The sequence below is a fragment of the Mesoplodon mirus genome (genome assembly GCF_964341445.2).
Source record: "Mesoplodon mirus genome assembly, chromosome: 6".
Lineage (NCBI taxonomy): Eukaryota > Metazoa > Chordata > Mammalia > Artiodactyla > Ziphiidae > Mesoplodon > Mesoplodon mirus.
Genome location: NC_138982.1, coordinates 30,034,269 through 30,060,586, shown reverse-complemented (window position 1 = coordinate 30,060,586; position 26,318 = coordinate 30,034,269). Strand labels below are relative to the sequence as shown.

Here is a 26,318-nt window from a genome sequence, read left to right as displayed (position 1 = left end):
GTATTTGCAGCCGCTCCCCAGTGCTAGCATCACTGCCTCAGCTCTACCTCAGATCATCAGGCATTAGATTCTCATAAGGAGCATGCAGCTTAGATCCCTTGCATGCACAGTTCACAGTAGGGGTTGTGCTCTTATGAGAATCTAATGCTGCTGCTGATCTGACAGGAGGCGGAGCTCAGGCAGTAATGTGAGCGAAGGGGAGCGGCTGTAAATAGGATGAAGCTTCGCTCACTCCCCTGCTGCTCACCTCCTGCTGTGCGACCCGGGGGTTGGGGACCTGTGCTGTAGGAGACAGATCCAAAAAGATATAGCTGCAATTTATGTCAAAGAGTGTCCTGCTTATGTTTTCCTTTAGGAGTTTTGTCGTACCTGGTCTTACATTTAGGTCTTTAATCCATTTTGAATTTATTTTTGTGCCTGGTGTTAGAGAACATTCTAATTTCATTCTTTTACATGTAGCTGTCCAGTTTTCCCAGCACCACTTACTGAAGAGACTCTCTTTTCTCCATTGTATATTCCTGCCTCCTTTGTCATAGGTTAATTGAGCATAAGTGTGTGGGTTTATTTCTGGGCTTTCTATCCTGTTCCATTGATCTACATGTCTATTTTTGTGCCAGTACCATGTTTTGATGACCATAGCTTTGTAGTATAGTCTGAAGTCAGGGAGCCTGATTCCTCCAGCTCCGTTTTTCTTTCTCAAGATTGCTTTGGCTACTCAGGGTCTTTTGTATTTCCATACAAATTTAAAAATTTTTTGTTCTAGTTCTGTGAAAAATGCCATTGGTAATTTGATAAGGATTGCATTGAATCTGTAGATAGCTTGGGTAATATAGTCATTTTGATGATAATTGATTTTTCCAATCCAAGAACATGGTGTATCTTTCCATCTGTTTGTGTCATCTTTGATTTCTTTCATCAGCATCTTATAGTTATCGTAGTAGAGGTCTTTTACCTCCTTAGGTAGGTTTATTGCTAGGTATTTTTTTTTTTTTTGATGTGATGGTAAATGGGATTGTTTCCTTAATTTCTCTTTCTGATCTTTTGTTGCTAGTGTATAGAAATGCAACACATTTCTGGGTATAATTTTTTATCCTGTGACTTTACCAAATTCATTGATGAGCTCTAGTAGTTTTTTGGTAGCATCTTCAGGATTTTATATGTATAGTGTCATAATTATCTGTTGCTTGCAGTTCACTGTTTATTTTATTTATTTATTTATTTATTTTGTTGCGGTATGTGGGCCTCTCACTGTTGTGGCCTCTCCCGTTGTGGAGCACAGGCTCCGGACGCGCAGGCTCAGTGGCCATGGCTCATGAGCCTAGCCGCTCCGCAGCATGTGGGATCTTCCCGGACCGGGGCATGAACCCGTGTCCCCTGCATCGTCAGGCGGACTCTCAACCACTGTGCCACCAGGGAAGCCCGCAGTTAACTGTTTAAATGGATATATGTTTTATTTAGCATTTATGATACTTTTCTCTGTTTTAGAAATAACCTTGGTGAGGTAAGGCCTATGAGGATACAAACATTGATGTTCTTTTTTGTATGGTTTTAAAAAATTACTTAATATATGTTAATTTTCCATAGTTAATTAATACTTACGTTGAATATATAAAACCATTGGACATATTTCAAAATATGGGTAGGTTTTTTTTTCTTTAAATACCTATTGCTTTGGAAGGCACTTTGAACACAATTTGGTGAAATACCCTTCTTTTTACCAGTAGGTGGCGCTCTTGGTCATGGTTACTATTGTTACAAAACAAGATTTTAGAATTTTAAAGAGAACAGCTTTTAAAAATTAACATTTCTTTGTTTTCCAGTTCAGTTGAGCAGTAGACTGTTCAAACAGCATAATCACTAAAATATGTGTCTCAGATGAGGACAACTTATTGTAGCAGTAGTTGTCCAAAACATTGAGCAGAACAGGGTGTCCATATGTACCTACATATCAGTTAAGTTTTATCAGGGAAGTTGACCCCAAGTGACATGTAACTGTATCATTCCAGCCATTGAACTGGTTGTTCATGGGGTGGATACCCTAAGCAGCAGGAGTTACAGACAGGCCAAGGAAGATGAAAGAGAGAAGCAGCAAGACAATCAGACAAGAAAAGTGGAAACAGGAGGAGGAATGAATGGGAAGGGGGTCTTTGCGAGTCGGCTTGCTCCGCGGTGATGCTTGCTGATTACAATGAGCCTTTCCTTTTGCCTCTAAGAGACGGTGCTTTTTAATTTTCCCCAACATCGTTCGTATATGTTGTCTCTGCCGTTGCAGGAACTTTGTGAGAATTTCAGTATATGGAAACACTGTCTGTGTTCCAACTGGTATATATTCCAAAAGTCTCAGTGTAAATGCAGGACCAGAATATTGCATGTCAGTCAGTCAGCCAGCCGTACTCTTAATGACTCCTGAACTCTCATGGACTTCTAAAGTAAGTGTTGCCTTCTTTCTTTCAATGATTTATGTACCATTTTTGGTTTAGTGCATTCAAAGGAGAAAAACTACGTGTAGTAGTTTTACATGAGTTGAAAGAGGCCTTATACTTATTTCATTTACTAGAGAGAAAAATAGTGAGTAGCATGTTTATCCACAGTGATGCTGCATGGCAAGAAATAGATCTTTTATCTTGTCTAAAGACTAGTTATTGAAACAGTGGATTTTTGATATGATTTGGTTATAACTGAATAAATTACATATGACTGCTATCACTGCTCAATTTGCTTGCTTTTATTTATTTCTTGTCTTTGTCTTTTAAATGTAGGCTCCCTAAGGTCTTTGTTTTGTTCATGTTTGTATCCCCAGGACCTGCCATGTGATGGGCTTTAATAAATATTTGTCAAATGAAGGGCTAAATTAATGAATGTGGAGTAGGAATGCAGCACAGCTCACTTGAATATTTTTCTAACACTGTATTTGTTACAATTAATTTATGTAGTACCTTCCAAAGAGCTCAGGAAATAGAGTGTTCACATACATTTTCATTTATTCTCAAGCCAACTGAGATAGGAAAGGACAGATATATATGGCAATGTAACGTGTTAAAAGTGGCCATCTTAGGCAAAGAAATATTTAAAAATTGGCAGAGGAAAACAGAGTGATAGGAAGCAAAAAAAAACGTATCATTTGACTTCCAGTCAGTGCTTTCCCTGATAGGCCAGTAGTTTTTAGAATTTGAAATGTTGGAGAATCTTTCTGGCTTTTTTTTTTTTTAACTTGTTATTGAAGTGTAATATATAAACAGAAGTACATAAATCCTAAGAGGACTGCTTCATTGAATTTTTAAGACTTAATTTTTTTTTTAGAGCAGTTTTAGGTTCCCAGCAAAACTGAGGGCTAGTAGAGGGATTCCCCATACACCCCCTGCTCCCACACGTGCATCGCGTCCCCCAGCATCCACATCCCCCACCAGAGTGGGACAGTTGTTATAAGTGATGAACCTGCACTGATACATCATAATCACCCCAAGTCTAACACCACGGCTCACTCTTGGTGTTGTATGTTCTGTGGATTTGGACATATGTTTATAATGACTTTTGTCATTATGGTACCATGCAGAGTATTTTTACTGCCCCAAAACTTCTCTGTGATTTGATGAATTTTTTTCAAAATGAAAATACCCATGCAATCAGCATTCATATTAAGAAAAGACATTGTCATTGGCACCTCACCAGGAGTAAATACTAACTTGATTTCTAACTGCGTAGATTCGTTTTTTCTGTTTTTGTACTCTGTGTGGCTGACTTCTTTGAGTCTGGCTTCTTTCATTCTTTTCATTTACTGTGATATTTGTGATACTCACCTATGTGACTGCATGTAGTTGGAGTTTGTTTATTCTCATTGCCGTGAACCTCAGAAAATTTGTCTGCCCCTTTCACTTTATCTAACAAGAAATATTAAAGACTTATGCGGTGCTCTGGGCAGAATATAATTATTAGGCAGTTATAAAATCTACTGTCCTCTTCTGTAATAGCAGAAGATTAGTCCCATGAGTTTGGTCAGAGATTTTGGAAACTAATAGAGAACACGAATATTTGAACACCAATAATTACATACGTATGTGCTGTGGAGATCAGTTGAATCAGTTGTATGTAGTAGCAGAAATTTTGTCAGGGTGAAGTTAATTGTTTTGCTGTTAGATCAGCTCATAATGTCAGCAACAAAAATCTAAACTCTTCTTCACTGGCCCGTAAGATAGTCTGATATTTCCCTACTTTTCCTTAAAATATTTTAACTTTCAGTTTGTTGTTTCCCAGGAAGCACCATGGCTCTTGTGATTCCTGCGTTGCTGCAAGGCTTTGTGGGGGCCATCTGCGCTCAGGCTGCTTCGAGTAGACTGACACCCAGCACTTTGCGCCACCTTACTCTCAGCAGGTGAGTTGTCACCTTCAGTGTCATTTGAGGTTGATTTTCAAAAAGACCTGACCTGCTGATGATCATGGGAGGCATATCGTAACATCTTGCTTACATATTCATGCTATCAGGGGATCGTTAAGCTTTAGTTAGATGTGCAGATTTTCATGGGCCACTTTCTGGGATCCATGATGTTATATTGTATTGTGGATGGTCATGCTGTTGCTTTTCAGCTACAGGTATGACAGGTATTGGATAGTCAGGATAATTACTAGTGTAATTAATTTTCAGGAGGATAATACTTAATAACTTAATTTTACTTTCTATTAAAGCGTAATGAAATCCAAAAGGAAAACTGATCACTTGGAGAGAACTGCAGATGCCGTTCGCCGGGAGGTTTGTATCTTGGGCCAGGGCAGGTTCTCCTCGCTGGCAGTTTGCACGCAGTTAGGACTGGCTTACTGAGAGGGCATTACATGAGCTTGATCCCTGTGAAGACAGTCAGGGCAAGTTTGTTATTTTTCTCTTCAGGACTTTTCTGAACAGGGTATATGACAACTGATTTGAAAAGATGACAGCAAAATACTCAAATTGTTCCCTTTAAACTTGGAATGGATGGATTTTTTAAAAAAATTATTTATTTATTTATTCATTCATTCATTTTTGGCTGTGTTGGGTCTTTGTTGCAGCGTGCGGGCTTTCTCTAGTTGTGGTGAGCGGGGGCTACACTTCGTTGCAGTGCGCAGGCTTCTCATTGCGGTGGCTTCTCTTGTTGCGGAGCACAGGCTCTAGGCACGTGGGCTTTAGTAGTGTGGCACGTGGGCTCAGTAGTTGTGGCTTGCGGGCTCTAGAGCGCGGGCTCAGTAGTTGTGGCGCACGGGCTTAGTTGCTCCATGGCATGTGGGATCTTCCCGGATCAGGGATCGAACCCATGTCCCTGAATTGGCAGGCAGATTCTTAACCACTGCACCACCAGGGAAGTCCTGATGGATTTGTTTTTGATGAAGGGAGTGTAGCAGCAATGGAGGGAACTATCCTCACAGGCATAAGGTTTAAGGTTATGTTTTAGGGATAGAACTTCTTTTAGAGCCTACATTTTATGAGTAGCTTGCTTTTTCTTTCTTTCTTTTTTTTTTTTTTTGGCACCATGTCTCAAAGTCCTTGTTCTTATCCCTACTTTAGAACAACTTCCTATTTCATCAAAAGGGAGAAAGCACTAACATCTGAGAAAGGAAGGTGGACGAGCTCTCGTTACCCCTTCCTATGTGCAGATATTTTCCTCCATATTCAGACCATAGACGGGCTAATCCACTAACCCGAAGGGGTGTCGAGGGCTGGGAAATAAAGGATCCTCACCCTTTATCTCCGTGAGTAACCCCATTTTCTTTTAAAAGTGTCAGTTGGATATTTGATTTTGCTTTTGAATGATTCTTCACGTATTTGGAAATACTTAGCTTAGTTTTGTAAGTGTATTTAAACTAACAGTTAAAAACCTATTTCATATAAGGAAGGATTATACACTTCTATAAACATGGTCAGAAATTGCATTGTCGCAGTAGTTTAATTTTTAGTGTTAATAATAGAATATACTTTAAAAGAGTATTATTTAGGCGCCACCCTCAAGCTTATTCTACTTTCAGAAAATTGCTTTGGGGCCAAGAGTGGTGTGTTTGTGGATTCAGCTTTAAGCCAATGTGTTTTTGAGGAGTTTATGTAAAGTAGTTCAGCATAATAGATTTATGGCTGTGTGGGAAAATATGCCTTTCCTGCTGATGATAAATCTGAAAATGCTTTTTTTTGGTTTGTTCAACATGCAAAAATGCTGACTCTGTAAAAGTGAGATTTGTTAGTTTTTTTTTTTTTTAAGTGAAACCTTGCCAGCTTTGAAGAAAAAGCAGTTTATTTAATTTAACAGGTTTGGACTGTACTCTCTTCTGTTGTATTTTGAGGCAGGTAGAATTACGAGTTGGGTTTGGCAAACTTTTCATAAGGAGCCAGATAGTAATTTAGGCTTCCAGGGCCACCCTGTCTCAGTTACAATTACAAAACTCTGCCTTTGTAGTGTGAAGATAGCCCTAGGCAACATGTAAACAGATTGTTGTGGCTGCATTCCAATAAGAGGCATTCACCAGAACACTCAGATTTGGCCCGTGGGTCGATTGTAATTTGCCAATCCCTGAATTCAAATTTTATAGGACAGAATTTCTGAGACTTCTGAGGGGTTATTTTGAGCCAAGTTTAAGAAAACTGCACAGAAAGTTAATGGAAACTCCAGTAATGTGATTGAACAGTTGAGAGTTATAATGCCTGGAAGTTAGAGAATTACAGGGTAATTCCAGCCATGGTATCAGCTAGGCGGGAGATTTTCCAGTTGCACCTCCCCTCCTTCTCTGTTTCTCATTTCTGCTTCTCTGCCACACAGAATGAGAGTGGGGTGCTGGGGTGGGGGGAGCTGGATAAGCCAGGTGGTGTCTGGAACCACGACCTTAGTGGTGTAAGGTCATCAGGGGCTCACCTGCATCCCTCCAGAGTGCAGCTCCTAGCCATGGAACAGGCACTCAGCTTGGACTTGTGGAAACGACCAGCACCTCTGGTCAGGCCAGACCACTTTCTCCTCTCTTGTCTGCAGACCCTGCCTTCCCTTTGTATGGCTAGCATACTGCACAGAACTCCCCATGCGTCATTTGCCCTTCAGTTCCAGCCTGTGAGGCAGCCTAAGGATAGCTTGGCATCTCCATGTTACAGAAGAGGCAGCAGAGCCTGGGGCCAGAGGGAAGCTCCAGGTCTCTGATTCCTAGGCCAAAGGACCCTGCTGCTTCCTGGAGTGGGTCCAGAATGGAGCGCTCACCCGCCCGGAAGTGTCCTTTCCTGACTAGGCCTGGGGTTCCCTCTGGAGAATTTACTGAATGACCATATTATGATGTTAATATTTCTTACTTGGGGCTGTAACTGTAAGCTGTCTGGAGTCCTGCTGATGAGGGAAACTGAGCTCTGAACTGAATGACATTTGACTGTGATGCTGTGGCTAGGACTTACAAAACTATGTTGAATAAAAGTGGCAAGAGTGGACATCCTTGTCTTGTTCCTGATCTTAGAGGAAATGCTTTTAGTTTTTCACTGTTGAGTATGTTTGCTGTGGGTTTGTCATATATGGCCTTTATTATGTTGAGGTAGATTCCCTCTGTGCCCACTTTCTGGAGAGTTTTTTTTTATCATAAATGGATGTTGAATTTTATCAAAAGCTTTTTCTGCATCTAATGAGATGATCATATGGATTTTATTCTTCAGTTTGTTAATATGGTGTATCACACTGATTGATGTGCCTATATTGAAGAATCCTTGCATCCCTGGGATAAATCCCACTTGGTCATGGTGTATGATCCTTTTAATATATTGTTGGATTTGGTTTGCTAGTATTTTGTTGAGGATTTCTGCATCTCTATTCATCAGTGATACTGACCTGTAATTTTCTTTTTTTGTGGTATCTTTGTCTGGTTTTGGTAGCAGAGTGATGGTGGCTTCATAGAATGAGTTTGGAAATGTTTCTTCCTCTGCAGTTTTTTGGAATAGTTTCAGAAGAATAGGTGTTAACTCTTCCCTATTTTAATTTAATTTAATTTTTTATTGGCATCTAATTGCTTTACAATGTTGTGTTAGTTTCTGCTGTACAGTGAAGTGAATCAGATATATGTATACATATATCCCCTCCCTCTTGGACCTCTTCTCTAAATGTTTGATAGAATTCGCCTGTGAAGCCATCTGGTCCTGGACTTCTGTGTTCTGGAGTTTTTAAATCATAGATTCAATTTCAGTACTTGTAATTGATCTGTTCATATTTTCTATTTTTTTCTGGTTCAGTCTTGGGAGATTGTACCTTTTTAAGAATTTGTCCATTTCTTCTAGGTTGTCCATTTTATTGGCATGTAGTTGCTTGTAGTAGTCTCATGTGATCCTTTGTATTTCTGTGGTGTCTTGTAAATTCTCCTTTTTTGTTTCAAATTTTGATTTGGGCCCTCTTCCTTTTTTCTTGATGTGTCTTGCTAAAGGTTTATCATTTGTTTATCTTTTCAAAGAAGCAGCTTTTAATTTCATTGATCTTTTCTGTTTTCTTAGTCTCTATTTCATTTATTTCTGCTCTGCTCTTTATGATTTCTTTCCTTCTTGGTGTTTTGTTCTTCTTTCTCTAGTTAGTTGCTTTAGGTGTAAGGTTAGGTTGTTTGAGACTTTTCTTGTTTCCTGAGGGAAGCTTGTATTGATATAAACTTCCCTTTCAGAACGGCTTTTGCTATGTCCCACAGGTTTTGGATCATTGTGTTTTTGTTTTCATTTGTGTTTAGGTATTTTTTTATTTCCTCTTTGATTTCTTCAGTGATCTGTTGGTTGTTTAGTAGCATATTGTTTAGCCTCCACATGTTTGTGTTTTTTGCAGTTTTTTCTTGTTGATTTCTAATCTCATAGTGTGGTTGGAAAAGATACTTGACATGATTTCAGTTTTCTTAAATTTACTGAGGCTTGCTTTGTGGCCCAGCATGTGATCTGTCCTGGAGAATGTTCCATATGCACTTGAAAAGAACATGTATTCTGCTGCTTTCAGATGGAATGCTCTGTAAATATCAATTAAGTCTGTCTGGTCTAATGTGTCATTTAAGGCCTGTGTTCCCTTATTGATTTTCTGTCTGGTTGATCTGTCCATTGATGTAAGTGGGGTGTTAAAGTCCCCCACTATTATTATGTGACTGTCAGTTTCTTTTATTTCTGTTAACATTTGCCTTCTATATTGAGGTGCTTGTGTGTTGGGTGCATATATATTTACAGTTGTTATATCTTCTTCTTGGATTGATCCCTTGATCATTATGTAGTGTATTTCTTTGTCTCTTGTAACAGTCTTTATTTAAAAGTCTATTTTGTCTGATATGAGTATTGCTACTCCAGCTGTCTTTTGATTTCCATTCGCATGGAATACCTTTCTCCATCCCCTCACTTTCAGTCTGTATGTGTCTCTAGATCTGAAGTGGGTCTCTTATAGACAACATATATATGGGCCTTGTTTCAGTATCCATTCAGCCAGTCTGTATCTTTTGCTTGGAGCATTTAATCTGTTTACATTTAAGGTGATTATCCATATGTATGTTCTTATTGCCATTTTATTAATTTTGGATTTGTTTTATTAGGTCTTTTTTCTTCCTTTCCTCTTTTGTTCTCTTCTCGTGTGATTGATTATCTTTCGTGTTGTTTTTGGATTCCTTTTTCTTTTTCATGTATATATCTATTACAGATTTTTCATTTGTGGTTACCATGAGGTTTTGATATAGCAGTCTATATATATACATGATTGTTCTAAATTGCTGGTCTCTTAATTTCAAATGCATTTCAAATATCCTGCCCTTGTACTCTCCTCCTCATGATTACTGGTTTTGATACCATATTTGTGTGTGGATGATTTCCTACTTTTACCATATGTTTGCCTTTACCGGTGAGCTTTCCCCTTTCATAATTTTTTTGTTTCTAGTTGTGGCCTTTTCTTTTCACTTAGAGAAATTCCTGCAGTATTTGTTATAAAGCTGGTTTGGTGGTACTGAATTCTTTTAGCTTTTGCTTGTTTTTAAACTTTTGATTTCTCCGTCAGATCTGATGAGAGCCTTGCTGGGTAGCGTATTCTTGGTTGTAGGTTTTTCCCTTTCATCACTTTAAATATATTACGTCACTCCCTTCTGGCCTGTGGCGCTTCTGCTGAAAAATCAGCTGATAGTCTTATGGGGATTCCCTTGTATGTTATTTGTTGCTTTTCCCTTATTGCTTTTAATATTTTCTTTGTCTTTAATTTTTGTCAATTTGATTACTGTGTGTCTACGTATGTTCCTCCTTGGGATTAATAACTTTTTAAATTGTACTAGTGTACTTCTTTTAGAAGCCTATGCCTTATCCTACAAATGCCTTATGTGTATTATTGCCTGTTGTTTACAAAGCCCTCAATTAGACAATAAGTTGTTACTTGATTCTCACAGCCACCCTGGTGCTTATCCCCATTTCACAGATGAGGAAAGTAAGGTTTAGAGATTTAGATAGGATGACCCTGCTTTCTGTTTGCCTGGGGTAGTCCTGGCTTATAACTCTTCCTCTGGTATAATTGTCAGTAGCACCCCCTTTCACTCTCACAAGGGCCCTGTTTTGGGTGATAAATTACATTGTTGGCCTAAGTTTAAAGGACTTGTTCAAGTAAATGGAGAACTCAGCCCTTGAACTCAGATCTTTGTTATCAATTGGTCTTTCTTTCTAATGTAACAGAGGATCGTGACACTGGATTTAGACAAAGTTCAGTTGAGCAACAAAATGGGAGGTAAATTTCACACAGCCTTATCTCTGTTCTAGATCAAAACTTCACTTAGTGTTACTGGGCATAACAGACAGGGAGTTACTGCTGACACAGTAAAACCAAATGACTGGGCTCCTGGGTCAGAGACATTTGGGGATCCTGTGAGTCCCGTTGCTGGTTACTGAGTGCTGAGAATCTGCTTGACTTTGGGTTTTGCCGAGGCTTGGATTTGAGTGGAATAGGCTGCTTAGTTGGAGAGCTGGATGGTGTTCTGAGTTTACCTCTTACACTTCTCGGCTAGTCATCACCTGTACCTTTGGGGAAGATTGTGTGCTGGAGCGGCCTTCTTCAAGTTGGGAGGTGGGGGGGGGCATCTTCTTAATATGAATGTTTCCCAGCAGTTGGACAGCTAATTTGCTTCGACTGATGGTCAGAGAACCTTTTAGAGATTATCCAGATTGAGATGAACAGTACTTGGCATTCATGGCACTGTCAGCTCTGACAGAGCAGAGGGGGTGGGGAGACCTCAGGCACCTGCCACCTAGAGGCAGCTGGGGGCTTGGGGGGGTCTGGGCCCCAGTCTCTTGGAGAATCTCCCAGGGGGGTGCAGTCTGTTGGCCCTGGCAGCTGGCCTCCAGCTCCTCAGGTACCCAGCACCCTGCTGTGAGTGGAGGCCTTCGAAGAGGGAAGCCACTGTAGCCACAGAACCTGGCATAGTGCTGACATGACATAGGCACTCAGTACCTGTTTCACTGAGTAGAATAAACAAGTGTTACTCCCCCTGTGGACAAAGAATGTCACCTCCCCATTTGGGGCCATCAAGCCATCAGCCACTGTAGCCACCATCCCCCATGGTGCACACTGAGGGGATTCAGGATGGAGAAAAGCAGGATACTGGCCCTAGATAGCCAAGGTGCATATCAAAGGGATGATTTCAGTAAGCTCAGACTCTTGCATCTTCCCATACATAGAAAAGCACTAAATTCATTAACTTGAGATGTCTGGTTTTTCTTTAATTAGCAGTAATCTTTTGATGGTCGATTACAGGGTTTTTTTTCTTTTTTGCAGAAACTCCTATATATCCTGGCTCCCCCCTTACCTCTTTGGAACAGTATCTCAGAGCTATCTGGGAGGCTGTATCCTAGACTTAAGTCTGCAGTAAGTCCACGGAATAAAGTATAATTCTCAACTTTTAGGCTGTGTATTTTTTTTCACTCGACACCTCTTCTGTGGCTGATTACCTGTACTGCCTTGGATGAGTCCCTTTGTAAGGTAGGGACAGTGATGATACGCAGATAAGGCCTGTGAAAATGAGAACTTGCCTCACCTGCTACTTCTTAACTAGACCCAGAACTTAACTTGTTAGTGTCTGAAATGTATAGTGTCATTGCTTTTCACAGACACACTTTCTTTCAACAAATTAAGTAATCTAAGAGGTGGCTCTTTTCCATTTTTCCCTTAGGGGATCCAATCAAATGAAACAGACATGCATTGAGTGCCTGCTGTAACCTAGCCCCATTCCAGATGTGGGGAATACAGCAGTGCATGAGGCAGGTAAAGCCCCTGAGGTATGTGGGGCAGGTAAACCAGAAAATGTCAGATGTGATAAGCACTATGAAGGAAATAAAACAGGGGGGGTGGGAGGGTTATTTCCTATTGGTTTGTAACGTTTGGGCTGAGACTCGAATAAGGAGAAAAGCCAGCCAGCCTAGTGCACAGCATTCCTGGCAGGGGGACTGGAGAGTGTGGAGACTTTGAGGCAGGAACGAGCTCAGCGTGTTCAGAGAAGGTGATAGATGAGAGGTGGGCAGGGTCCAGGTCATAGAAACTGCTGTGGCCTTGGACAAGGAGTTGGGGTTTTATTCTCAGGGCGACAGAAGGTTTAAAGCAGGGAAATGACGTGTGGTTTACATTGTAAGTGGGTCGTCTGTTGGCTCGGTAGAGCTCTGGGCTTCTGCGGTACTTTGACACCAAGTTGGAGGCTACTGACATAGTCCGGGGAGAGATGACGGTGGCTTAGGGTAGCCTGGTGGGGTTGTGGGTGGGGCTGATGGGATTCACAGGTGGGGAGGGGGGTGTACAGCTAGTGAGAGGACAGGAGACCAAGAGACTTCTAGTTTGGGATTTGAATCATCCGGGTAGATGATGGTGGTGGCACATATTTACTAAAATAGAGAAGAACAAGTTTGGAGGAAGGGGATAAAGAGCTCAGTTTGGGGATAATCTGGGGTGGGAGGTAGATGGAGTTACAGATGAGACAAGATCAGCCATGAGCTTTGTCACCTCACATCAACTGTTGAATGTGGGTCATGGCTACATGGAGATTCATTATACTATTTTTACTAGTTTTGTGTATGTTTGACGTTTTCCATAATAAAAACGAAGAAACTTTGAGAGATAAAAGAGCTCTATGTTGGATGTTTTGTTTGAAATGGAAATTGAAGTCAGCAGTTGGGTATACGAGATTGGAGTTCACTGCTGGAGATGAAAAGTTTAAGCCACATAGAGAGGAGAGGAAGAGGACCCGGCACTCAGTCTGGGGCATGTCAACATCTAGAGGTCAAGCAGGAGAGGAAGGGCCAGCGGAGGAGATGGGGAAGCAGGGGCTGAGCAGGCAGGCGGGCGATCAGCAGGTGTTGGTGAAGCCAGGAGGAAAAGTGTTTCCGGGAGGGAGCAGCCAACCACGTGGAAGTCTGCTGAGAGGCCGTCACTGGATATAGCAGAGTGGATAGCAGGCCACCGGAGTGGCTGGCTTCAGTGTCAGTGCATCGCTGAGCGTGAATGCCTGATGGATGTGTTGGGGAGAGGGTGGGAAATAGGGAAGTGGAGCCAGGACCATATATCCCTCTGAAATTTTTTATGTGGATGGTAGCAGAGAGATGGGGTAACAGCTGGATTAAGGGAGAGGCTTGTTTTAATTGTTGTATTTTGAGAAGCAGCAAAGCACAGTGGTCAAGTGCCTGGATTCAAATCTCAGCTTTGCCACTTACTAGCTCTGGGACCTCAGTTTTCTCACATATAAAATGGGGATGATAGCAATACCCACCTCTTCGGGTTGTTGTGATGATGGAACGAATGCTGTACGTGGAGTGGCTAGCCCGTGGTGAGCGCTGTGTGTAGGCGTTTGCTGCCGGTGTCCTTATGTGAGGCGGCAGACCCGAACGCTCGCATGTGTTGTCATGGAGACAGGGGAGGCTTAAGGGGGCAGAGAGCAGACTCAGCCCAGGTGGACGGGTGAGTCTTTGGGAGGAGCAGGGAGAGCGCATTGTCCCAGCAGGCCGTGGTGTTGACGGCACACACCGCTGAAGAGGTTATACAGTTGACAGAATTGTGTGGTCTTTCCTTGTCAGTAATTTACTTCAGTAAAACCATTTTCTTTTAATCAGATTCCTACTCATCAGATTGGTGTTCAGCCACAGTTAAAATCATGTCTCTGGGCCTTGGTGTCCTTATGTGTAGGATGACACACTATTCTGGATGATGACTAAATTTTCCTTCACCTCTGAAATGCTCTGTGCCCCACCTGTGTTTTTGTTTCAGGTCGTCTCTGCTCCTGACTTTGTCTAAATTTTTAAGCCAGAAAATGAATGAATGGGAGTGAACTGGGGAAGGCGGCCAGGTTTCCCAGAGAAAGGCCCATTTCCTGAACAGAGACTTTTGTAGCAGCAGTAACATCAAAATATCGTCCATAAAACCCTTTCAGTCAGTATGATGGCATTTCCTTTTAGATGCTGACTCTGACAAAGCATTAAAAAAGTGTGCTAGTAAAAGTTGGCAGATGTATTGTTATTTTACTGAACAGTAGAGAGTCTAGATGTTATTTTATGGAAAACTTCATTTCCTGCCATGTGTTTTAACTTAGGACGTGGCTAGCTGAGGTTTCAATTGCGAAATCTTTTGATCCATTAAGTATGAGAACAAGTACAAATGTTAAAACATACAGTTTCTCCATCATGTTTTGCTTATTCACTAAAAGTAGAGAAAGAATGGCATATAACCAGAGCCACAATCATGGCTTAATTATATGAAATAGCTTCAGAATAAAATAAAAGACACGGCCTTCAAAAAGATTTTGCTAATGTTTTTAATCCCCATTGCTAGAAATCTTTGTATAGTGAACAGTATTTATATTAAGAAAATAAGGTGTTAGGAGGGAGGCATGTCTTTAAAAATCATGAATTGTGCAAAGGTATTTTGTGTGACCAGTTACAGCAGTTTTGCCCAGATTATTTGGACTAATAGCAACAGGTATGTTGCTTTTTGTATTAATACCAGTAGGCATAAAGCATCTGGGATCATTTTTGGTCATGGGGGCTATCCAGATGAAAATAGGACTTCTTCAATGGGAAGTATAGCTTCTTTCCCTTCTTCACTGAATTTTTTATTTGGACATTGGCAGATGATTGTTGAATTCATTTTATGTAGTCTAGCATTTGCTGGTCAAGCATGCTCATGTTTCAGCTGAAATTCTCTTTGCCTTTCCCCACCTCCCCTGTGATTATGCATGTCATTTCCCTGTGACCAGGTGACTCTGGGATGTGTTTAAAGCTTATACCTATCTAGTTTTTAATGAATCTGACAGCTGCCCATTAAACTGTTACAAATGAAATAATCTAGCTCTTGGCTGTATTTTTGCAGATTATTATATTGAAAGAAAATAATGACTGTTTACAAAAACAAATGTTTCTTTTTTGTAAACCTAAAAAAAATGAGAGTAATAATGTCATGGAGAGTCCTCTGCTGATGGTTGTTACTTTGTCTTTGTAATAAGATATTTAAAATAGAGTGTGTGGCAAAGAAAGGAAGATTCTTATTCTACTGAAGAAATCCCTGCCTTCCCTGACTTTTCCACACTTTTGAACATGAATTTAGATTTTCTTTAGTGGTCCCCCACTTGCTTTTTTTTTCTTTTTTTGTTTTTTTGAACAACAAATAGCTCCTGAATTTCTACTAACCTTTGTTTTGGAAACCAATTTTAAGTCACTTTAAGTTAGAGTTTTCATTCATTCTGCAGATATTTACTGAATCTTAACTATGTGTTTGGCTCCATGCTTGAGGCAGGGAAGTGATCTAGATGGAAATTCTATCCAGTACGTGACCTCAGGAGGCTTGTGGTCTGTGTGTGGAAAAGATCTGTTCACGAGTATTTATATTTACATTAAATGTGCTAAGTATGATAAGACAGGCGGAAAAATTTTATTGGCAGAGTTGAGGATGAAGAGGAGAGGGAGGACCTGGGCCTGGGCGAGGGGTGGTGTTTGAGCAGGGCCTGGGGGCCTGGGTGGGAGGGTGACAGGACTGAGGGCGGGTGCCTGCCCAGAGACCTCAGCAGGGCTTTGAGAGGTAGGCAGGTGTCAGGTGCCTTTAAGGACTGGCAAGTTGTCTAGTTTGGCTGGTAAACCAGGAGGAGCTCAGGCTGGTATGAGTTACCAAGGCCTCTGAGCATTTTGTTTGTAGTTGAGAATTAGGGAGCCCTTGGAGGGTTTTGAGCTGGTGAGTAACTCGGTGAGGTCAGAACATTAGGAATATTCGCCTGTTGGCTGTTTTGAGAGAGATAAGAAGGAGGCTGAGGCAGAAACTCAAGTGAGAACAGAGTTCTTGGCTTAGGATGGTGGTGGGTGAGCAAGGGGAGGAAGAGGCGTAAGCTGAATTCGTGGAACTGGCCTGTGTTAACGATGAACCAAGACTGTGTGTGCAGGTACCAGTCGATCATGGATTTGACTTACTGACTCCAAGGTCGATCCAGAATTGAAACCCTGGTCGTGAAAGGCAGCTGCTTTTGTGGGGCCCTCTGAGGGCAGGAGCAGCCTTCTCCACCTCTGCGCCTCCAGCGCCAGGCACCAAGTTCAAGAAGGGTTTGTGCAAGGAATGAATGTGCTGGGTTTAGTTGTGCACATCAGTGAGTTTGCCATTGGACCAGGACTTTCAGGTGGTCAAGGGCCAAGCAGACCTGGGTGTGAATCCCGACACGGCCATTTCTGAGTGATCTGGAGCAAGTTACTGAACCTTTCCATTTCCTCATCTGCAGAATGGAGGGTAACAATGCTCTCTCTCGGGATAGAATATGGTTATTCATATTAGCTGAATGAATTAATGCACATAAAACATTTAGCTCAGCACCTGGCATACACCTGAGATAAATGCTCCTCAGACGTTGGCTGTTTTTACAGGGGCGTGTAGATGTGAGCCTGTGATTGGCAGAGAAGTAACGGTGAATTGGGGTGGAGGGTTGTAGCTTTGGGAGTGCTTGAGGGCCTCAGCCCGGAGGTGAAGAGGGTGCAGGAGGGAGGCAGATCAGAGGAAATGCCTGGTAAGGAAGTGGGAGGAGGGGCGGAGAAGGGGCAGGAGGACCAGGTCAGAGAGGCAGGAGGGGGCCGGGAGAGTTCAGTGTCAGCTGTCCCAGGCAAGGAGGGTGCTTCAGGACGGAAAGGAAGTAGGAAACATCAAATTCAGAGAGACCAGGGACGCTCAGAAGGGAGGCTGAGAACTGGGACTGGATGTTGAGTTTGGTTGTTCGGCAAGACATCCACCGAGCTTGGGAGAAGTCACAGGAGAGCAGAAGCCAGGTTTCCCATGGGTGCTGAGGGCATCAAGGGAACAGGGAAGGTTCTGTCGGATAAAGAAGTATAGGTAGAGGCCAGTGTTAAAGGCAAGATTTCCAGAATAGCTTTTAAAGACGGTATGGCTTTTAAGTTTGTTCTAGCAAAACAATGAATAGGCTGTGGTACCAAGACCACCATGCTTTATAGTCTGTACTGTTGTCCATGAGAACAGCTCCCCAGGGTGTGCGGTGCTTGGTCTGCGAAGCCCTGCATGGCGGCACTGGTGAGGTGGCATGTGCGATCGTAAATGGATAAAGTGTGAGATTTCTTGTAATAACAAATAAATACTGATAAATTCATTATAACTAATGCAATAAAATACATTAAAACAAACACTTAAGGAGCACTTACTGTGGGCCAGCAGCATTATGTGAGCTTTGCATATGTTGTCTCCTTTAATCTTCCCACCAACTCTGTGAGGTACAGGTGCTGTTATTCTCATCTCCCAGCTGAGGTGGCCTAAGGTCACACGTGTGCCCAGGGTCACACAGCTGGTAAGTGGTGGCACCAGGCTTCAATACCAAGCAGTCTAGCTGTAGAGCCTGTGCTGTTAAGAGCCATACTCTGCTGCTTCCTTTTTGCTGCTGAATTGTTGAGGATGAGCAGTTAGCATTAGACCTCATGTCTGATGAGTCAGGGGGTCTAGAGGAGCAGGTTGAACGTGGAAGAAAGGCTGGTGGGAGCTGGTGAAGCAGCATTTCGTGCAGGGTGGGGGTGGGGCCAGGCTCAGAGGCTCCAGAGGGGATATTCACCCCACTTGCTCTCAGAGAGAGGAGGAGAGAGAGGACTGGCAAAAATACAGAGAAAGAGAGGCAGGGGATTTTACAGGAGCAAGAGAAAGGGAGAACATTTTAAGAGGTTTGTTGAGGTAGAGAGGGAGACCATCATATCTGGAGAATTTTCCCGTGGATTTTTAAGAATTGTCTCCCGCTGATAGTTTGACTGGACTTGGTCTTATTGGAAAAAGGGGGCTAGGGGAGCTAGCATTAGGGTGGGAGGCTCACTGACCTCGACAGATTCCCAAGGCGCCCCCTAATGGAGCTGTGAAGGTAACACAGTCAAGGAGAAGGACTGTGTTTGGTCACCTGCTACTGATTTGATTTGCTGCCAGAAGTGGAGCTGAAGGGCAGTAGGTGGAGGAAAGGGTCATATTGTCTTTTCAGCCCTGTTGTGAAGAAATCCCAGGTTTAGGAGGAAGAGAAACCCACAGGCGGAAGAAACAAGGAATGTAGGAAGTAGAGGCATTTGGAATTTGAGGGGTGTTGGAGGCATGGATGTCACTGAACTCAAGAGTACCTGACTCAGACCTTTTTAGAATTTTCTAGAAATCAGGTACATCGTTTAAAATAGTGTTTCTCCAATTATCTGTAGCAAAGGGTCGTTTTTGTTGTTTGAAGGTTGTGAACGGTTTATATCTTGTAAAATATAATAAAAAATGAATTAGAAAAAATAAATGAAGAAAACAAAGGCACAAGGAGTACAAACCCAATTTGTTGTCTGTTATTAGATTAAACAGGCACACAATTTACTCTGTGAAAATTGCTTTTAAAAAAAGTTTCTAAGTGCTTGCTTTTAATTTCTGAAGTCAGCTTGGCATGGGCTTCTGGCGGGCTCAGAACAAACACAGGCTTGTGGCTGACAGTGGGTCTCATTTGCGTGCATAGTGCTGACAGAGCAGTCAGGCTCCAGGCAGGGCTGCATGGGGCTCTGGTGCCCTGGCTCTTCCCCAGAGCACCCAGCCTCATGCGTGGCACACACTGCACACTCCACAAATAACACGCTTGTTAAATAGTCCCTTTCAGAGGTGAGTATTGTATGCAGAATAAAATCCTCCCAAAATAATTAAAATTTGTTCACCTGGTGGTAGGCAGAATTCTAAAGCAAAGTGTGCTTTACCTTGTTTTGCAGTTTTCAAAACCCACATCTTTGTAGATTTAAAAAAAAACCCAAAACCTATCTACCAGAAAGCCACAGTTTGTTCCTGAGTTGTGTGCACCTAACCTCGGCCACTGTTGTCTTTTGGCTCCAGGTCGTGTCAGCAGCTAAGGTGTGTGGAGCAGCTGATGAGTCCCCGTCTGTGAAGAGGCTCCTCCTGCTTGTAGCTGATAAAGACTTTTCTTTTAAAGCTGGCCAGTGGTAAGTGGCTTTTCTGTTTCCTAAGTGTGTGTGTGTTCAAGGTGCCCTCAGATACAAGAGCTTGTTTTTCCTTCTGGAAAGGACTTCTATGGCTACTGTTTCTCCCAGGGATTAGGAATTCTAGAGCATCTCCATTCGGCCTGAGCCTCTTTTTGGCATGGAGAATCTGATTCATTTCCTATCCTCAGCTCACCTTGGTTTTGAGCCCATGACCCTCTCAGTCTTAGATCAAAATTGCTGCCTTGAGTTTTCCAGATTGAAACAAAGCAGCTAGTTGCGGTCCGAGGACCTGACAACTCTGATAATTACATTCTGCAGGAATGGCTGCTAATAGAATGCACTGCAGTAATCTAATCTGCTTCAGTTGTGTGTTGCTGGGGGTTGATAAACTTTAAAAAAATTTATTTTATTTATTTTTTATACAGCAGGTTTTTATTATCTATTTTATACATATTGGTGTATATATGTCAATCCCAATCTCCCAGTTCATCCCCCCTCCGCCTTTGTTGTCTACATCATTTGTTCTCTACATCTGTGTCTCTATTTCTGCCTCGCAAACCAGTTCATCTGTACCATTTTTCTAGATTCCACATATATGTGTTAATATACAATATTTGTTTTTCTCTTTCTGCCTTACTTCACTCTGTATAACAGTCTCTACGTCCATCCACATTTCTACAAATGATCCAATTTTGTTCCTTTTTTATGGCTGAGTAATATTCCATTGTATATCTGTACCACATCTTCTTTATCCATTCGTCTGTTGATACGCATTTAGGTTGCTTCCATGACTTGGCTATTGTAAATAGTGCTGCAAGGAACATTGGGGTGCATGTGTCTTTTTGAATTATGGTTTTCTCTGGGTATATGCCCAGTAGTGGGATTGCTGGGTCATAATGGTAATTCTATTTTTAGTTTTTTAAGGAACCTCCATACTGTTCTCCATAGTGGCTGTATCAATTTCCATTCCCACCAACAGTGCAAGAGGGTTCCCTTTTCTCCACACCCTCTCCAGCATTTGTTGTTTGTAGATTTTCTCATGATGCCCATTCTAACCGGTGTGAGGTGATACCTCACTGTGGTTTTGATTTGCATTTCTCTAATAATTAGTGATGTTGAGCAGCTTTTCATGTGCCTCTTGGCCATCTGTATGTCTTCGTTGGAGAAATGTCTATTTAGGTCTTCTGCCCATTTTTGGATTGGGTTGTTTGTTTTTTTAATATTGAGCTGCATGAACTGTTTATATGTTTTGGAGATTAATTCTTTGTCCATTGATTCGTTTGCAAATATTTTCTCCCATTCTGAGGGTCGTCTTTTTGTCTTGTTTATAGGTTCCTTTGCTGTGCAAAAGCTTTTAAGTTTCATTAGGTCCCATTTGTTTATTTTTCTTTCTATTTCCATTACTCTAGGATGTGGGTCAAAAAAGATCTTGCTGTGATTTATGTCAAAGACTGTTCTTCCTATATTTTCCTCTGAGAGTTTTATAGTGTCTCATCTTACATTTAGGTCTTTAATCCATTTTGAGTTTATTTTTGTGTATGGTGTTAGGGAGTGTTCTAATTTCATTCTTTTACATGGAGCTGTCCAGTTTTCCCAGCACTACTTATTGAAGAGAGTGTTCTTTTCTCCATTGTATATCCTTGCCTCCTTTGTCATAGATTAGTTGACCATAGGTGTGTGGGTTTATCTCTGGGCTTTCTATCCTTTTCCATTGGTCTATATTTCTGTTTTTGTGCCAGTACCATGTTGTCTTGATTACTGTAGTTTTGTAGTAGAGTCTGAAGTCAGGGAGCCTGATTTCTCCAGCTCCATTTTTTTCCCTCAAGATTCCTTTGGCTATTCGGGGTCTTTTGTGTTTCCATACAAATTTTAAGATTTTTTTTGTTTTAGTTCTGTGAAAACTGCCATTGGTAATTTGATAAGGATTGCATCGAATCTGTAGATTGCTTTGGGTAGTGGAGTCATTTTCACAATATTGGTTCTTCCAATCCAAGAACATGGTATATCTCTCCATCTGTTTGTGTCATCTTTGATTTCTTTCATCAGTGTTTTATAGTTTTCTGAGTACAGGTCTTTTACCTCCTTAGGTAGGTTTATTCCTAGGTATTTTATTCTTTTTGTTGCAGTGGTGAATGGGATTGTTTCCTTAATTTCTCTTTCTGATCTTTCATTATTAGTGTATAGGAATGCCAGAAATTTCTGTGCATTAATTTTATATCCTGCAACTTTACCAGATTCATTGATTAGCTCTAATAGTTTTCTGGTAACATCTTTAGGATTCTCTATGTATAGTATCATGTCATCTGCAAACAGTGACAGTTTTACTTCTTCTTTTCCAATTTGTATTCCTTTCATTTCTTTTTCTTCTCTGATTGCCGTGGCTAGGACTTCCAAAACTGTGTTGAATAATAGTGGCGAGAGTGGACATCCTTGTCTTGTTCCTCATCTTAGAAGAAATGCTTTCAGTTTTTCACCATTGAGAATGATGTTTGCTGTGGGTTTGTCGTATATGGCCTTTATTATGTTGAGGAAGGTTCCCTCTATGCCCACTTTCTGGAGAGTTTTTAATCATAAATGGGTGTTGGATTTTGTCAAAAGCTTTTTCTGCATCTATTGAGATGATCATATTCAGTGATCTCTTGGTTATTTAGTAACGTTATTGTTTAGTCTCCATGTGTTTGTGTTTTTTATGTTTTTGCCCCTGTAATTGATTTCTAATCTCGTAGCATTGTGGTCGGAAAAGATGCTTGATACGATTTCAATTTTCTTAAATTTACCGAGGCTTGGTTTGTGACCCAAGATGTGATCTATCCTGGAGAATGTTCTGTGTGCACTTGAGAAGAAAGTGTAATCTGCTGTTTTCAGATGGAATGTCCTGTAAATATCAAATCTATCTGGTCTGTTGTGTCACTTAAAGCTTGTGTTTCCTTATTAATTTTCTGTTTGGATGATCTGTCCATTGGTGTAAGTGAGGTGTTAAAGTCGTCCCCCACTATTATTGTGTTACTGTTGATTTCCTCTTTTACAGATGTTAGCATTTGCCTTACGTATTGAGGTGCTCCTATGTTGGGTGCATATATATTTATAATCATTATACCTTCTTCTTGGATTGATCCCTTGATCATTGTGTAGTGTCCTTCCTTGTCTCTTGTAACATTCTTTAAAGTCTATTTTGTCTGATAGGAGAATTGCTACTCCAGCTTTCTTCTGATTTCCATTTGCATGGAATATCTTTTTCCATCCCCTCGCTTTCACTCTGTATGTGTCCCTAGTTCTGAAGTGGCTCTCTTGTAGACAGCATACATATGGGTTTTTTTTTTTTTGTATCCATTCAGCGTGCCTGTGTCCTTTGGTTGGAGCATTTAATCCATTCACATTTGAGGTGATTATCAATATGTATGTTCCTTTTACTATTTTCTTAATTGTTTTGGGTTTGTTTTTGTAGGTCCTTTTCTTCTCTTGTGTTTCCCACTTAGAGAAGTGCCTTTAGCATTTGTTGTAGAGCTGGTTTGGTGGTGCTGAATTCTCTTAGCTTTTGCTTGTCTGTAAAGCTTTTGACTTCTCCAGTGAATCTGAATGAGATCCTTGCCAGGTAGAGTAATCTTGGTTGTAGGTTCTTCCCTTTCATCACTTTAAATATATCGTGCCACTCTTCTGACTTGTAGAGTTTCTGCTGAGAGATCAGCTGTTAACCTCATGGGAGTTCCCTTGTATGTTATTTGACGTTTTTCCCTTATTGCTTTTTAAAATTTATTTATTTATTTATTTATTTATTTATTTATTTATTTATTGTTACGCTGCGTCTTCATTGCTGCACGCCGGCTTTCTCTAGTTGCGGTGAGCTGGGGCTCCTTCGTTGCGGTGCACAGGCTTCTCATTGCGGTGGCTTCTCTTGTTGCAGAGCATGGGCTCTAGGCACTTGGGCTTCAGTAGTTGAGGCTCGCAGGCTCTAGAGTGCAGGCTCAGTATCTGTGGCGCACGGGCTTAGTTGCTCTGCAGCATGTGGGATCTTTATGGACCAGGGATCGAACCCACGTCCCCTGCATTGGCAGGTGGATTCTCAACCACTGCGCCAGCAGGGAAGCCCCTCCCTTGTTGCTTTTAATAATTTTTCTTTGTCTTTAATTTTTGTCAGTTTGATTACTATGTGTTTCAGCATGTTTGTCCTTGGTTTATCCTGCCAGTGACTCTCTGCGCTTCCTGGACTTGGGTGGCTATTTCCTTTCCCATGTTAGGAAAGTTTTTGTGTATAATCTCTTCAAATATTTTCTCGGGTCCTTTCTCTCTTCTTCTTCTGGGACCTGTATAATGCAAATGTTGGTACGTTTAATGTTGTCCCAGAGGTCTCTTAGGCTCTCTTCATTTCTTTTCATTCTCTTTTCTTTATTCTGCTCTGTGGCAGTGAATTCTACCATTCTGTCTTCCAGGTCACTTATCCTTTTTTCTGCCTCAGTTATTCTGCTATTGATTCCTTGTAGTGTATTTTTCATTTCAGTTATTGTTTTGTTCATCTCTATTTGTTCTTTAATTCTTCTAGGTGCTCTTTAATTCTTCTAGGTCTTTGTTAAATGTTTCTTGCATCTTCTTGATCTTTGCCTCCATTCTTTTTCCAAGGTCCTGGATCATCTTCACTATCTTTATTCTGAATTCTTTTTCTGGAAGGTTGCCTGTCTCCACTTCATTGTTTTTCTGGGGTTTTATCTTGTTCCTTCATCTGGTACATAGTCCTCTGCCTTTTCATCTTGTCTATCTTTCTGTTAATGTGGTTTTCGTTCCACAGGCTGCAGAATTGTAGTTCTTGCTTCTGCTGTCTGCCTTCTGGTGGATGAGGCTATCTAACAGACTTGTGCAAGCTTCCTGATGGGAGGGACTGGTGGTGGGTAGAGCTGGGTGTTGCTCTGGTGGGCAGAGCTCAGTAAAACTTTAATCCGCTTGTCTGCTGATGGATGGGGCTAGGTTCCCTCCTTGTTGGTTGTTTGGCCTGAGGCGACCCAGCACTGGAGAGTACCTGGCTCTTTGGTGGGGCTAATGGTGGACTTTGTGAGGGCTCATGCCAAGGAGTAGTTCCCAGAACTTCTTGAGTTTTCCAGATTGAAACAGAGCAGCTAGTTGTGGTCTGAGGACCTGACAATTCTGATTACGTTTTGCAGGAATGGCTGCTAATAGATTGCACTGCAGTAATCTAATGTGCTTCAGTTATGTGTTGCTGGGGGGTGATCCACTTTTTTTTTTTTTTTTTTTTTTTTCTTTTTGCGGTATGCGGGCCTCTCACTGTTGTGGCCTCTCCCGTTGCGGAGCACAGGCTCCGGATGCGCAGGCCCAGCGGCCATGGCTCACGGGCCCAGCCGCTCCGCGGCATATGGGATCCTCCCAGACCGGGGCACGAACCCGTATCCCCTGCATCGGCAGGCGGACTCTCAACCACTGCGCCACCAGGGAGGCCCTGTGATCCACTTTTAAAAATGTCTTCTTTATGTCAAATGCAGAGTAAACACAGCAGTCTGAAACTGGTTGTTCTAACGAGGTATGTCACAGAGCTGCCCACCCTCTCACCTGAATTCCTGTATCCCTCATAACTTGTCTGGGTTGAGTTGAAATATTTTGCTGAATTTATTATCAGGATCCCCCATGGGGCCCAGCCCACATCACACTCAGGACTCTGAGAGCTGGTCAGTACGCTGACAGGGTAACAGCCCAGCTGTCCCACTGTTCCCACAAATGGCCTCACTGCGTTGGGATTCAAGTTGAATTGTAAAGAAAGCAACTTGTATTTCCTTAGGAAAGGTGTGTTTGGGTGTCTGTTTCCTTTATTTAAATAAAGCATTCATTTCTAAATGAATTTCTGGCATGTCAGTCTTGGTCGTCTTTCTTAGGAGTCACTTGACTAATTTTGGCAGTCCATCTGGAAATGTGGTTTTGTTAGAAGGATGTGTGATAATAGCAAATGTGATAATAGCAAGAGTTAGCAGTCTTGTGTTAATAGTTTGCCTTTGAATTTAGAACTAGAAAACAAGATGCTGATTGCCATGATTTGCGTTTGTGAAGCAATTTACTGCAATCTTTGCACATGTTCAGTGATACATATTAAGTGAATTTAGGCTGTTTTAGGGGGGAGGGCAGCGTTTTTACCCTTCCAAACTAGTGTAGCAGTTATTACATTGAAAAGTGCAAACTTTAATTGTAATGATCTGTCTTTCCACATTTCCCTTCTGGGGAAGTGTTCGTGTCCTGTGCACACAATTATCTCCCTGCCTCCAACTCAGAATTGTGCCAAGACTCTGACCCCAGAGTCCTGATTAGAAAAAGCCTGTGCCTTCGTTACACTGCTGCTCCCATGGCGTGCGTGCGTGTGAGTGTGTTAGCACTTGCAAACTGTAAGTTTGCAAACTGTTACCTGATAAGAAAAATGTCATCGTTCCCTGGTGATATACATAGAAATAGGGTCTCCCTGTGGGCCTCAAGATAAAATCACTCAGGGTGGGCGTTACATGCGCCATATCAGTGAATGGATTTGGAAATATCACCAGTGTTGGGTCTGTCCCCCTGGGAAGCTGTATCATAGCGTCACACGCCTTGTGCTCTGCAGACTGCCTGGCCCAAAGGCTCGCTTTTCTACCTGCTGGCTCTGTGATATGGGCGGCTTCCTTCTTGCTCTGGGCTTCCGTTTCCATGTCTTTAAACAGGGAATAGTACTATTTTTGTGTCTTGGGGTATGTCAGGCAGAGTTTGTTTTGTTTTTTGTTGTAGCCAGTGTTTCACAGTCAGTTAGATCATCTGTGTAGGTGAGGCCCAGGGGACAGCTTGTAACTCTTAGCTCCTCTGCCAGTTCCCCTGCAGTGAGGCTCTTGTTGGAAGAGCAGCAGAGCTGCGAGGAGTGGCGAGTGCACAGCTCCACTCCCTGTGATGCTGCCCTCGTGTA

At 41.9% G+C, this 26,318-nt stretch overlaps 1 protein-coding gene across 3 annotated transcripts in view; it reads left to right on the top strand.

The window, feature by feature from the left end:
* Positions 1-26,318, top strand: part of OXNAD1 (oxidoreductase NAD binding domain containing 1) — a 60,657-nt gene that overhangs the window by 12,839 nt on the left and 21,500 nt on the right. For 2 of the 3 annotated variants that reach the window (XM_082625137.1, XM_082625139.1), the window contains exons 2-5: positions 2,273-2,429; positions 4,252-4,369; positions 4,681-4,744; positions 19,293-19,399. In XM_082625137.1, the coding sequence (XP_082481263.1) occupies positions 4,260-4,369; positions 4,681-4,744; positions 19,293-19,399 (281 nt within the window). In that variant the 5' untranslated portion in view covers positions 2,273-2,429; positions 4,252-4,259. The remainder of the gene's footprint in view (positions 1-2,272; positions 2,430-4,251; positions 4,370-4,680; positions 4,745-19,292; positions 19,400-26,318) is intronic. The other variant, XM_082625138.1, reaches the window with a different exon arrangement.